General features: G+C 41.0%; 1 protein-coding gene across 1 annotated transcript; it reads left to right on the top strand.

The window, feature by feature from the left end:
* Positions 1-858: 858 nt before the first annotated feature.
* NUP42 (nucleoporin 42) lies at positions 859-10,520 on the top strand. Its single transcript, XM_030477085.1, has 7 exons — positions 859-1,051; positions 1,959-2,214; positions 3,523-3,617; positions 3,940-4,016; positions 6,109-6,195; positions 7,869-7,953; positions 8,088-10,520. Exons 1-7 carry the CDS (start codon positions 940-942, stop codon positions 8,654-8,656), a joined length of 1,281 nt encoding a protein of 426 aa, XP_030332945.1. The 5' UTR covers positions 859-939; the 3' UTR covers positions 8,657-10,520.
* Positions 10,521-15,008: the final 4,488 nt, after the last annotated feature.

Raw genomic sequence — 15,008 nt, forward strand, 5'->3', positions numbered from 1 at the left:
ATTTTTTCAGATCTGTTTCTATGAGACTATCGAGTGAACTTAAAAAGTTGGTGCTTACCTACCTGTACCTTGTGCATTGCTGGTGGTGTGGATTTTTAGTCTGGTTTATTTCCGAAGGTCCTCCAAGGTCCCATCAGTAGTATAAAATCCAGTTTTCAAAGTCAGCGCTTTGTAGATATCCTCTTGGTTTTCTTCCTCATCCTATCAACTCTGCATGTACAGGAAGTAGCAGAAGCGCTCACGGCTTGATAGCGGTTCCTGCAACTCAGTTCTTTATTCAGGAGTAAGTGACTGCTGTAACTTTTTTTTCCCCCTTTCCCTTTTTCTGAGCCACAAAACAAAGGTGTCACTACCATACAAACTGGAGTCAACTACACTTCTCAGAGTGTACAGGCCTTATGTTTTTTGGATATGCTTTTAAAATTATGAAGCCCCCTCTGAATTTATTTTCAAGGGGTTTAATAATTCTTTTCAAGCTACTGCCAAACGTCCACCTACGAAGGAGGAGCAGAAGGTCGAGCCGTAGCTTGTGACAGAACAGGGCCTCCTCTCTTGGTGGCAGGGCTGTGTGCTCCTCACACCCTTGTGCAAAGCCTCGGTGCTCGCCTTCACGCACGCCGCCGGTTTGGTGGGGCTTTTCCCCTCGCCATTTACGTGCCGCAGCCTCCATCACGGTTAGGCCCGGTTCGGTGTCTGAACTGGCCGTGACCCTGCCGCGCACCGCGATGTGCCCCGGTGGCAGGGTGCCAGCCTGCGTCACGCGTTCCCTGGCCCAGCCCCGTTCCCTCTGGCCGCGCCGCGGCGGTTGTGCCGCTGTGACGGCAGTTGCCCGGGGAGGCGGCGGGGGCGCGGCCATGCGCTGTCGCCGGGGCGCTGCCTCCTCCCCCTTCGGCGCCATCTTCTGACGTGCGGGCGGCGTTGTTTGGCGGCGGGCCTCTCATGGCCATCTGTCAGTTCTTCCTGCAGGGCCGCTGCCGCTTCGGGGAGAGGTGCTGGAACGAGCATCCCCGCGGCGGCGTTCGATACGGGCCCTCCGCGCCCCTCTACCAAGGTACCCCCGAACGCGGCGGCCTGCAGCCTCCGGCCTGGCCCGGCTCGGGGCCGGGGGTGCTCGCTGAGGGCTCGGCCCCTGGGGCCTGCCGCGGGGCTCCGTGCGGCTGGCGGGGCCGCGAAGCAAAGCGGCTCGGCTCTGGCGGCTCTTGCCCTGAGCTGTCGGCGGTAGCGCCGGCGCTGGCACTGGTGGGGTTGGGCTCTGGCGGAGGTACTGCGAGTTGTGCCACAGGACGGAGGAAATAGGGTAGTAACTCCGGAAACCTCGCTGGTAAGAGCAGCGAGCGAGTTCCAAGCGCCTGCGGGTTGTACCCTTGGAACAGTAGTTTAGTTCTATTTGGATACGGGCCTTTGGAAGCTTTTGGTACGTGAGAGACGATGGGGAGCAGACGGATACAGGCGTGTCAGGACAGTAACGTGGCTGCCGTTGCTCATCACCTGCTGAAGGAGGATCGGGCGTTGCCTGTCACACACACAGATGGGTCCAGGGTGTCAGAACTTAACCTGGGAGGTCTTTGCTATGCACAGAGCCTCAGCTACAGCAATGTAGGCAGGAGCCCCTAGCGTAAAGGTGCTGTGAAATAAATCCATCTTTTCCTTCTGGGTTAGTTACTTTATGAAACAACATAAGCAAAACTGAAAGTGTCTTTTCTGCAATGCCCCAAGTTGTTGCTATGGTGATGTGGGGAGTTCTGTACCTCTGATTCTGGAACTAACCAGGGTAACGCACTAGGTTAAGCTTTTTTAATAATAAGGTTAACTCATTAGGAAACAACTAACATTTTCCTTTCAAACGTCTGATTGCCACCATAAGAATAATTCTACTTACAGGTTTTGTTGATATTGTATTGCTTAATACCTTAATGATTTTAAATTTCTGTTGTTTTCTTCTTTTTTTAAATTGGAAGGTACAAGCAGAGGAGGAGGTGGAGGAGGATGGGGTAGCACTAACCAGAGATACAGTAATGTTATCCAGCCATCTACCTTTAAGTCTAATGTGTGGGGTGGAAGCAGAGATTACGGAAGAGGACTTTCTGTCTCCTCTGGCTTTGGATCATCAGGCGGCAGCAGCGGAAATGCAGACTTTTCACAGAACAGATTCGCTGTATTAGGGAACAGTCAAAACATTGCTGATGGCTACAAAGATGAAGAGGAGAGACTTCTGTAAGTTGTAGTCCTGTCTTACTGAAAACATTTAGAATGAGCGGTTTAAAAGCTTACTGACTTACTAGAAATATTGTAGAGGACATGGTTGTGAGGAAGAAACTGGAATGTGTAAAAAGAACTGTAGAAAACTGCTCCATTTGGTTCTCTTAAATTATGCTGGCATGGGAAGAAAGCGATCCTTGTTTTGAACCTGGATTGGGCAGCTAGACAACTGTATATTAGTAAGGTGGCATGGTATTTAAGTTGTGGGCAGGAAGACAAGGAAGGAAACAAAGATGTCACTACTTAAAAAGAAGGGGTCAGAGCCCCTTGGACAGCATTTCAACTGTTAACAAAACAAAATAACTCTTTGAGAAAACGAACTATTTGACTTAGTTTTCCTGACACTTAAGATAACAAATTGTTCTGCCAGTAGTAAAACTATTGAAACCTGGTCTCACATACGTGTATGTTAGAGTCAGTTGAGAGTGACTGGCAGGTTCAAAGTGATTACAGGGCAGGTGATGAGAAGGAGCAGGCAGTGTTGCTGATTTCCTGAAGCAGCAAGGTTTTGGAACCACTTTCCATTGGTTTTTAAGATACGTTAAGAAAATGCTAAACAGATTATTTATTCAGCTTCTCGAACATGAATGTATGATGTGTCACAAACATCTGAAATATTTAGAATCTTTGTTACTATGTAGTGATCTGCTTGTCCATTTCAGGTTTTTAACCGTGCATTGTTTGTTTACATTTGGATTTACTTCTGTTGATGTAGCCTCTCTTTCTCTGCTTTTGCAATGTCTGGATTATTATGCTTTTGATTCTTTTCCAAAAACTTGTACAGAACACATCACTTTCTCTTTTTTTCTTCCCCCCCCCCGAACTTTGCTATTTAATACTGCGCACACTCATCTATATTGTAAAATCAACCAGTATTGAGAAGGTTTTAAATTGTATTGTGATCTACAGCTTCAGGGAAATTCTGTGTGGCAGCATACATCATACAACAACTAAAAATACATTGTCTGTTTGGGATTTTTTGGGGTTTTTTTTAAGATCCTCTTTGATTTACTTGCAATCAGATGATAAAGAAAATGCTTTGTAGGGACATTTATGTGTCTTGTCACATAACTGCATTTTTTTTCTACAGACAGCTGAGTAGCTCTCTTGTTCACTCCAACTAGTGTCTTACTTCCTTAATTTTCATGGTAGCAGGTATTTGAATCTGACTTTGGATTTAAATCAGGCAGTTGCTTCTGGTGGTGGTGTTTTGACCATATATTTTTACTTTCATCTGCGTTTCTATTTCGTTTTGTTTTCTAGTGAATGTGTAGTGAAAGACATGGAAATTTGGGAATCTTCAGGACAATGGATATTTTCATCTTATTCACCAGTGAAAGAAAAGTTGAATGTCTCAGGTAGGTAATGTTTTTAGTATTGCCGTGTGTTGCTGCTGTTTAGGATGTTTCTTACACTTGTCCATGCTGTTGTACCTCTGCGGAACCTTTTGCAAGGTGATGGTTTGCTTTGTGATGCAACAGAAAGGAATGTTGGATTATGGCAAACTCGTTTTGGACATTCACATCTTTGAAGTTCTGTAATGCATCCTTTTTATGTCTCCAGCTGTGACTGACTTATTACAGATAATGTACCACGGCCCATTTCTTCATGCCTATTGAGGGCAGTTGGAACTATTAATATATTTTGTTGGAGAGGTTTTTGATTATCCTTCTCTTACAGGCTTTCGAGATTTCTCACCAGAAGAGCTGCATCTGGAGTACTATAACTGCAGAGCAAACAATAACATTCAGAACTATGTAAGTATTTTGAAAATGCTGACTTCTGTGGCCACATTTTGGGGTGGGACTTGTTACTATTCTTCAGGTGGCAACTCTTGACTCAATTAATTACCAAACTCTAGCAGATTATCAGAATGCCAAAATGTTTTTAAATTACTGAGCACCAAATACAATGCAAAAATAGCTGCTAGTCTGTATGCACTACCATAACTTCCTATTTCTGTCTGAGGTCACAGGCTCAAACTGTCAGATCTTAGCTTCTAAAACTGGTGGCGTAGTGTCTTGACACATCAGCTCCTACAAGAAATGGTGGCAATAGACTTTTAGCTAGTTTCAGATAAATGTATGGCCTTTTCTCAATCTAGACACTCCTTGACTTAGCCTTGTCCCTGCTCTTGTGTGTTATTTGTAGAAGTGATTTGAATCCTGTCTCAAAAGTTTAATACTTTATATGCTATTAGTCAGTTTGATTGTTACAGCTGGTTATATAGTGCTGTAGGTAGAACACGGAAGTTTATTTGATCTTGTTCTTTTACATACCTTTGTTGCAGGAGATTAATGCTGAAAATAGCAGATACTTCTAAAGGAGTATGTACATTTCTAGAAAAGAATACATATGTTTTTATATAAATGTATTTAAATTTATATGTATTGTTCCTCATCCATAGTCCCATCAATATCGAGGAAGCTAGCAGAGTTTAATGTTGTGCCAGGAAAGGAATTAGGCTACTGTATAGATGAAAGTACAAACTAACTCAAGCTACATTGCACTCTTTCCTCTTCTCCTTGGTTCTGTATTACAGAAGGAATTGCTGTTGTCACCACTCTTGCTTTATGTGTTTAGAATGATCAAAACTGCATTTTCAGAGACAGGAGATAAAGCAAAAAAAAAACCCAACCCAACAACAAACCTTCAATTAAAATGAACTGCAATGATTAAACAGTACACTCTGCCTGGCTGTTAAAAATAAAAAGTAGACGTTTGTGGTCTCATTGAAGCACTAAGTGCAAGTTCATCAAAGTCTCAGTGTGTAGTTGACAACTGTGTGATACAGTTCTCTTACAAAATGTTTTAAGTACAACATGTCTTTTCCAAAGCATGTTTCTATTCTTAAGCTGGGTCAAAATCTGAATTTTCCAGTCTGTTGTGCAAGAGCTGATACCAAGCAACCTGATCTTCCGGCATCTGACTAGACACAAAAGAATTATTGATGTTTGTGATGTAAGATTCTTTTGAAAAATTAAGGAATTAATTTACAAAAAGATAGCTTGTTCCACTCTTACAGGCATTTAGGACACTATATGTTTTATTGTTTGTTTTTTAAGGAGAATTCATTTAGGCCAGGCTTTGAATAAGGTGTGTTGATAAACTTAAACATAGGAAATTCAGGTTTGAAGTTCCTGGAAAGTTATTTTAAAGACATTCCAGTTTCTTGTTTAATACTTTCGTCATAGTTACCAAAACACAGGCACTAGTTACTGCTGTATATTCAGTATAGCATATGTTCTGTGCAGTAGTCAGTTGGATCACATGAAATGGGCTGATTTAAATTAAGGACTTTAAATTCTGCAAAGCTGAATATTTTAGGCTGCTACTATTAAAGTGTTTGAATTATAGTATTATGAAAGTGAGTGGGGTTTTTTCTGAAAACATAGGAGAAGCTAAGGAAAATCTTAGGACTTCAACTTAATGAGCGAACACATAAGTGGACAGGCCAGAAATAAAGCAAGGATTGAAAAGTTTCTTCCCATATACTTAAAATTTGCATATTTAATGTGTGGTTTGTTGGGTTTTTTTTGCCCAAGCACCTAATAGAGCTAGTGATAGAACTTAGATTTAGAAAGCTCCAGGACACTTTTTTTTTCGATCATACTGTTACGTAAAGTAAAAAAAAGTTGATTTAAGGACAATAGTAAGAGAATTGTCTGTGTTAATAACAAATATTTCAGCTCCTCACCTTAACGTTTCAGGAAAGCAAAAATCCTGTCTTGGCTTAACGAAATTTCCTAATTCTAGAAATTTTCTTTCAGTTCAGTTGTCAGATCACTCTTATTTTCTTTCATATTAAGTCTTCACCAGTAATAAAAATATGCTTTTCCCCATTTTTAGATAAATTCTGTCCAACAGTTAGCGGAACAATGGAAAACTCGACTGCTTCAGTTAAAAGTTTTAAATGCATCAACAAAAGCAGCCTTGGTAAGTCTTAACGAAATGTAAAATATTTCTGTTCCTGATGTCATCTTTTTATTAATCCTGAGCAAATGTGGTTTTTTTAGATTCATGGTTTTTTGGACACATCCTACTAAACTAACTGTCCTGCAAATTAGTATTTGCAGTTTAATTTCTGTTAAAAAGATTTCTGAGACATGGTAGTTGGAATATGCCACTTTGTTTTTAATGAAGAAATCTTGCAAATATTCCATAGAATCAAAGTGTTTAGCTGTGCTTCTACTACCTTTATATAAATAGGTAATAAGTATTGGTTTGAAGATTGCAGGATACTATATTACAACCACATATACGTGATTCTTCTAGGTCATCCTTGTTTGCACCTAAATAGCTGAGACACGACAGTGTCTGATTCCTACATTCACTGGCAGTTTTATGGTAGATCTATAAACTGTTCTGAAAATGTCAACTATGATGTGTTATATTCTGGCACTGCAGCCTTGAAAAACACTTGGCATGAAAGTGTTTGGCTGACTGGTGGCATGAAGACCTTGACAGTAATCTTAGAGCGCTCCTGGGAACATTAGAGAAGGTGGAAAGGGTGTAAGGAGGAATTACATAAGAGAGTAATAATTGCAGTTTGAAAACTGCCCCATCTGTCCATCTGTGTGATTTTATAGGTGATAGGAGCGTGACTGAATATTCTAGCACTGCCTGAGCCAGGTGAACATGAAAGTCTGTGAACACAGTTTTGGGTCTTAACTCTGCCTTTCTCTGGAATTATGAAATTGGTGAATTTCAGGCAGGTATTGTAAAACGCTTTGGTTAACGAGGGAAAATGGTGACTCAGGACAGTTCCATATTAGCAAGGCAGCAGCTGTATCCCCAGGTTTAAAATACTATCATCATTGCAGGCCATATAAAAGCAACCATAGCTTAAGGTTGGGATCTGATCATGTAGATGTACACTAAGAGGCTAATATCCACCCCACCATTTTTTCCATATGCTGATGTTGACTATTGTAAGGTATAATCATTAGACCAGACCAGAATTGTCCTCCAGGCCATCTTAGGACAAATAGAGCATTTTGGTAATGCCAGAATGAAAAATTGATAAGATAGGTGGGAGAGAAACTGGGTACAAAGAGTCATTGGTCCTGAGAAGGTGACACACTCTCATGAATCTAGATGTGTCAGAAGAGAATGCTGGAGTTAAAGCCACTATTAAATAGCCAGGGAGACAGACTAAGTTGATTTAAGTGGAATATGCAGGATGTGCGTGAAGGTTTCAGTAATATGATCACACCCCCCCGGTATTTTCAATGCTGAAGGTGAAGCAGCAAGGTGAGGAAACAGGGTAAGTCAAAGCAATGACATAGGGTCATAAAGCACTCACTAAAATACGTAAAAGATGGGAACAAGAGCTCGAAGAGGTCTTCAGGTCACTGACAGAAAAAAAATTTATAAACTGTAATATGTTTGTGTTTCTGGAGTGTTTTACAGAGAATACACTATAGCCCCAAAGCATTTTGTTGATAGCTGCAAGAGCATGCAATTGTGATGGAAGTCCTCAGTGTCTACCTTAGACTAAGTTGTATTAAATTGGACTAGGCAGCTATATTTTTGCTTCAGGTATTCATTGAAAGACATTTCCCTGTTTTGGAATCTTATTTTCATTTATGTATTTGTAATTTTTTAAGCTATCCGAACTAAAGAACACAGTCACTCAATCATTGCCTGCCTTTGGATTTGGAGGACAGCAGTCATTGAACTTTGGGTTGTCAAGTAAGTCCGTGCATTAAGAACCAACAGTTAAGCATTTATTGAGTTTTTCTTCTGCATTATTGAAATACAGCAGTGGTTAGTGGCACAGATGTGCCCATTCTAACATTTTTTTGGTATCAATTTTACAATTGCAGGTTTTCCTGTGATCAGCAGCAGTAGCAGTGTTAACAGTTTCTCCTTTAAAACAAGTTCCAGTCTCGCCAATGCATCGTCTGGAAACACCCCTGCTTTTGGGAGCTCTTCTGCTGGTTGTAATCCTCCTGCATTTGGTGCGTCATCCTCTCTTAGCGTATCCCAGTCTGTTGGTTTTGGCAGCCCAGCAGCTCCATCTGCAGCCTCCTTCTCATTTAAAACTTCTGAAACAACTGGTGGTTTTGGAACTTCTGGGTTTTCAGGGTTTGGCACTGCTTCTGCTGTGAACTCTTCAAACATCGCTCCACTTAAAGGCTTTGGAGATTTTAGTGCAGCAGTAGCAACTTCTCCCTCACATTCAAGCAGCACTCTATTTGGACAGACTGCCAGTGCCTCTGGACAGACCTTAATGTCAGCGCCTTCTGCAGTCACAAACAATACTGCATCAGAAAAGTTATTTACACCAAAGAGCGAACTGTCAGCTGAAGACTTGAAACAATTTGAAGCAAAAAAGTTTACAATTGGAAAGATTCCTCTTAAGCCACCACCATTAGAACTCTTAAATATTTAGGACTTTTGCGTTTATTCCGAAATTACATGGTTTTGTAACTTCTCCGATACCTCACTACACCGTTTTGTGATTGAGAAATGAAATAGAGTAAATCCAAATGTGAACAAACTTGAGTTAACTTTTGTTTCTTCTCCAAGGCTTCTGCAATGATAAACTCAAGAGGTATAAACATTTGAACACTTTATTTTATAGTTTCTTGGTTATTTTGAAACGTACCTTTTACATCCCAAGAAATGAACTAGTGAACATTTTAAGTTTCCTTTTCTATTTTGTACTGTACAATTCTGGTCAAAAACTATACTAAGAAGGCTTTGTCAAAAGTAAAAGTGCTTTGCTGAGGTACTCACAGCCTACTGTGAATAGAATGCTAGAAAGAAACAGCTGCCACTGCAAGGCTGGTTGTTGTTGGACCACCTTGTCATTTGGCTCTTACTTGGTGCAGCTTTTGACAACTGTGTTTGGCTCCTATGTGGTCTCTACCCAGGTACATCTTCCTGTCACCCAGGAGTCAGTTACCTGTCCCAGCTGATCCAGTTCAGCTAATGTTAGCTGTTCTGCTTCAGGTCATAATGCACACATTAGTGTGTAATACACTTGGGGGAGAACAGCCTCGAAAGTATTCATCATGAATAAGGAGCTTGCGGTTTGCTATTTTGCCACCTCTTCGATCAAACTTTGCAAGCAATTGCAGGATTATGCACTACATCTGTATGAATTGAGAACCAGAGAACAAGCTTCTGTCAAAACTGATAAGTGCATATATTGGCAATACCTTTTCTGAATTAATTATATTAATGATATTTTGCCGAGATGCTATAAAGCAGGGGTCAGAAATTCTCTACAGGAGGTACAGAGTCAGGTGAAGACAACGTTTGTTCTTGACCAGGCCTTCCCATTAATGGTTTAAAATTACTAAACCTCAAGAGGAAAGCAAAAGTTTACCCCAGGATATACATGAATAAATTGATTGTCTCTTTAATGCTTGAAGCTAACATTTCAGTTCTTGCTATGGACCCTGTGGTCTTACTTAAAACTTTGCTATATTTGTGCTTCCATAGCATACTGGCTTGCTAAGATAGTGTGAATGAATTTAACTTTTAGGATGACAGGCCATTGATGGGTACTGCTGACATTGTAGAAATCCAGGTGCTTCAGTCCCCATGCTCAGTGTCGATGTTAGATTACAGTATTGGGTTGTTTATATGGATTTTTCTGGCAATTGTTTTGTAGATGAAATAAAGTATCTGGTTTTTATTGTTGTTAATGACCCAGGGCAGGCTTCCTGCAGCTCACAAACAAAATACTGATGCACTGGCCCAGAGTTCCATTTAATTCTTACAAAATGTGTTTCCAAGTGGGATCTCCAGAGCAGTACTAAGACTTGTACAAACTAAGACATGTACATCTGCCGGGGCTCACTTATCTTACTTGGATTTTGACACAGGAACTGAGGAACATACCAAAATCTGTATTTGCAGAAATCTCCCATCTTTACAGTTGTTAAGCTCATTTTTGTAAACATTTATTATCTAACAACAAGCAAACAAAAATATGTTTGTGGCTTGTCAGATGAATCCCATAACTGCATTAACTCATCCTATTACATGCTATACACTTTCCCCCATTTCATTCATGAAGCCTTACTGATTCTCGAACCCAACTGTACCAGAAAGCTACCACATTTTTGTAAAAGTTCCTATAATTTCTATTACTATTAAAGCAGCATTCTAACATGTCAAGAGTATATTTTAGGGCAAAAGTACAGAATTAAGCATTGCTGATAACCTTAAGAATCCTGCAGCATGTTTTAGAGGACTGTGGATGGTTTTGCCGTACATGTAAAGTAACAATAATTTTGCAGTCACCTGTGCTGTTTTCTCGTTTTTTTCCTAATGCTCATTCTCTTAAATGACTACTTCAAGAATCAAAAAAAGAGAGGAACATTCTAAGTCGCAGTTAAGGACAGACTACCTCTGGTGAATGCCCAAGCTAAGTTGAAGTGTCTTTATGCATAAGGCCGCTGCAAGATCTTTGGGCTTCTGTACCTCAGTTCCGCTGCTGTGCTACACAAGAGCTTAAAGCAGCTTGCTTTTGAAGTTAAGTGATGAACCGAAGTCTTTAGTCTTTCTTCAGAGTAGCTCAGTAGGCCACTGCTGTTAAGCTGTGCCAAGAGCTTTCAAGGCTCAAAAGTGTGCAGAGCTTTTTTAAGGGGAAGAGCTTTTACTTAAAAAATAATTGTAAGGCAATAAAAAAATCTGAATTATCTACTGTACCTGCCCAAAAGAACATTGCTGAGATGTTCTCAAACATGATTCTAACCTACAGGGATAAAAGGGGAGAAGGGAATTTTGAAGTCTTGGGTCACATTGCCATTAAGAAATAGAATCATAGAATGGTTTGGGTTGGAAGGGACCTTGAAGATGACTTAGTTCCACCCCCCTGCCACAGGCAGGGACACCTCCCACTAGAGCAGGTTGCTCCAAGCCCCATCCAGGCTGACCTTGAACACTGCCAGGGATGGGGCAGCCACAGCTTCGCTGAGCAACCTGTGCCAGCGCCTCAGCACCCTCACAGCAAGGGAGGTATTCCTAGGATGACAATAAATTAAAAAAAAAAAAAAATTGGTTTTTAGTTTTTTTAAATAAATGTTGGGTTTTTTTTCAGATCATAGAATCATAGAAAGGTTTGAGTTGGAAAGGACCTTAAGATCATCTAGTTCCAACCCCCCTGCCATGGGCAGGGACACCTTGCCCTAAACCACGTGGCTCAAGGCTCTGTCCAACCTGGCCTTGAACACCGCCAGGGATGGAGCATCCACAACCTCCCTGGGCAACCCATTCCAGTGCTTCACCACCCTCACTGTAAAGAACTTCTTCCTTATACCTAATCTAAAGTTTCCCTGTTTAAGTTTGAACCCGTTACCCCTTGTCCTACCACTACAGTCCCTAATGAAGAGCCCCTCCCCAGCATCTCACCCTCAAAGAAAAAAAAATAAAAATTACTATTACAGAGATGCTAAGAGTTGGTGTTTCATCCCAAATGGGCTTCTGACCATCTCAGAAGATGGCAAGGAGCAGTGTGATGTGACTTAGCTAGCAAAAGGCAAGCTGTGTATTTATTTGGCTGCAGAAGTAGAGATAAGAATAGGATAGAACAGAAAGAAATGGTATTGCTCTATTGGGCTTACTAAGCTGCAGAAAATAAGCAACAACTTGTCAGTAGATCAAAGCAGTCTTTCCCAACATTTGTACTATATTTCCTTTTTTTTGTTGCTGTTCTACTGTTCATCCTGTTTGGTATATTTGATATCAAAGTTGCTTGCAAGTACAAAGGCGGCTAAATAATATCTTCCTTTTAGCTACAATCCTTTCGTTTTTCTTAACTTTTCCTTTTTGCAACTGCTTTTTTGTTTGATATATGGCTGCTCTCCAGAAAGTCATAATACTGAGGTCTGGCACATAAAAACACATATAAGGTGGCAGCAAACTCAGGTCTCACTTACTGTACCTCATTTTAGAACAGGAAACAGGAGGTGAGTGTCCAAGCAAAGAGGTGTAACGTGTCCTGATTAGTACAACATGGTCTGTGAAATGGGCTAGAACATTCAAGCTCCACGTGATATTTTCAAGTACTTCCCTTACTTTGAAATAACGGGACTTATGAGTCACTGAAATTCCTGTGGTGTGGTACTAACAATTAATTTGAAGAATGATTTGAAGTTTTGGGTTCCAAGAGATCCTGGATTAATCCTCAGGCAGCAGCACTCGAGACTGGCTGCATGCAGGAGAAAAACCCTCCACTGCCTCAGCAGAGGAAGCAACCCAGCATCTAGCAAAGGGAATTTTCTCTGCCCTTCCTCCTCCGGGTGATACTAGCAGTGCTGGGTGATCTCAAAATATGAGCTAGTAGCAGAGAGGAGAGGGGGGAACGGAAATAAGCCTCAGAAATCATTACAGTTTTGTCTCAAAAGTTAAATATCATAGTAACCCTGTGCTCTGTAGTTTCACTACATGTAGCAGAAAGTGGCAAGGCAGCCTTACACTGAAGGAAGATGAACTGCGAATAAGCCTCAGAGAATAAAGCTAAAGGCATTGACAACAATAAATTAACCACAGCCGGCACGATAAGGAAAGAAGAGCTTTCACAAACATGTCTGGGGGGAAAAGGAGTACAAAAAGGCCTATTAATACAGGAGCACTGAAGTGAGATTGATAACTCTGAAATGGAGGAAATCTATTTTAACAATACTTGAAATGAGGGGCAGTTGAAAATCAATGAGGATGAAATGCAGTAACTGATAAAAAGCAAGTAAGAAAATATTTGTGAAATGTGAGCTTACTGCAGCACAGCGGGAGTCCAGATAATCTACTGTATGGGTCAGTGAGGGAATCAGCTAATGGACTTGCTGTAGTTCTGATAATTATTCAGATAAGTGATAGAGCACCAGGGATGTGCTAGCAGACTGGGGAAGTAATACGTCTGAGCAAGAAAAAGTACTTGTTTTGTTGACGATTACAAATAATTTGAGATTCTAAAGACAGATCATCTGGCTTTTAGTAAGACATTTGATACAGGCATTTACGAGGTGTCATATGTTAACAATGATTAGGGTTGGTGATTAGCCAGAAACATTGACAAGCGACTGAACGCTCTTTGTTTATACTCCACCTAATGTCCCAATGCAGAGGGTAGAGAGAAACTGCAATTTGATATTTACCTGGACAGTAGTGGAGGAAGAAAGCCATAGGTTGTGTTTAGACAATTTAAGTAGGCATCTAATTGTATTTGAGCTAATATACAACAGCTGAAGGAAAAATTTAAACTACTGGTATTCAGAAAGACAGAGAAAACTGTAGAGTTGAAAGGTACTGACAGCAAGATAGGAAGCCACAGTGGCTTAGGTCAGTAAATAGTAGTTCGAGCTGTAGAAATCTCCTACAGCTGTGCTAATGCTGTGTTTGGTTCTGAGCACACAGTTGCCAGAGCTGCATGATGAGTAGAAGGAGATTCAGAGAGCAAGTAAAGCAATTGGAAATGAGGATTTAGGTGGAAACTTCAGAGCTGAATAATTACTGCTTGGTGAAAGCAGAGGTGTGGCATGGAATGACTGTCTTATTGAAAGGGTACCCTCTCAGAAAGGAGGAAGCGGGAAACTAGTAACCAGAATATTGTGGTACTTCCTTGGAGATGTCTTAAACAGGAAGTCTCCCACCTGGGAAAGTCCTTTTCTTCCTCTGTTAAGATCTGACCAAGTCAAAACCAAAACACTAGGAACAAATCCCTACCTATCAGGACTAATACTACATGTCCTCAGAGATGCAACAGAAGTCAATGCAAGTAGATGTGATCCCTTGTCTTTGAACCAAAATACACCAGCATAAAAGTGCAATGCTTTGCATTTGGGGTAGGCAGCTGTATGTGCCTGCCATCTCTCCTGGGAATGATCTAGGGAGCTGGCCATAAAGAGGGAACCTCTCTCTATTGAGTTTAAAGCGACAGAGTAGGTCCCTAACACTAGGAGTGAATATGCATCTTGGTCTTGAAATTGTCACTTGCAGTTGCCTGGTTTTTCTGTTAAGAATAACCAAGTGAAAAAACAGAGAGCAGTTCTCAGCAACTCAACCTTAGGCAATATTCTTATTTAACCTGCAATGCTGTTGCAAGTTTTCAGTTTGGTCCACAGAATAACACTAGGCACATTCTTAAAACACTATATCATGCAGTGGGCTCCTTGGTGGGACCTAGCCTCCTGCAAATGAGCAAAAACAGATCATAAAATGGACGGAAGAAGGGCAAGAAGAACAACAGGATTTAAATGCCAGAAGGCTGATCAACGTTTTTGTTTGGGTACGCGGACTGCTTTGTCTTTCCTCTGCAGGCAGTAGGGTTAGTTCTTACCATGTCACATGAGAGACATAAGAAACAAGTTTTACGTCTTACCCCTTCCAGCAGGCAGATCTGTTATGTTGCTGACTGCATAGGAGTCATCAGAGAAGTGATCTGGTGGTTTTAAAGTACCTGCAGCAACTATATCCTGTTCCACCTGAATTTCTGTTTCCTTATAGCAGTCAGCTCTTAGCAAACCAAGTGCTTTCCAGTCAGCATCGAGTCATGCTTCTGTAAGTCTTCCGTGGAGCCTTATCTACGCAAATCACATTAAATGTGCCCATTGCATATGCCCTGCAAAGTAATTACATTAGTTCTAATTATACAAAATAAACACACCCTCCTGTATTAATCAATCAGGATTCATTTGTGTGTGTGCAGGTAGAACTACATTTCATATCAGTTTTAAAGGGAAACTAATGAGGTACAGTTTTCATCTCCAATAGCTTAGCTTTTCTGTCTAACC

The sequence above is a fragment of the Strigops habroptila genome, chromosome 1, assembly GCF_004027225.2.
Source record: "Strigops habroptila isolate Jane chromosome 1, bStrHab1.2.pri, whole genome shotgun sequence".
In the NCBI taxonomy this organism is placed as follows: Eukaryota; Metazoa; Chordata; class Aves; order Psittaciformes; family Psittacidae; genus Strigops; species Strigops habroptila.

Excerpts from the sequence above, each read along its gene's own strand:
- NUP42 (XM_030477085.1), top strand. The coding sequence starts at position 940 with ATGGCCATCTGTCAGTTCTTCCTGCAGGGCCGCTGCCGCTTCGGGGAG. Across the intron at positions 3,618-3,939 it reads AGAAAAGTTGAATGTCTCAG|GCTTTCGAGATTTCTCACCA; the intron begins GTAGGTAATGTT and ends CTTCTCTTACAG. Across the intron at positions 7,954-8,087 it reads ATTGAACTTTGGGTTGTCAA|GTTTTCCTGTGATCAGCAGC; the intron begins GTAAGTCCGTGC and ends TTACAATTGCAG.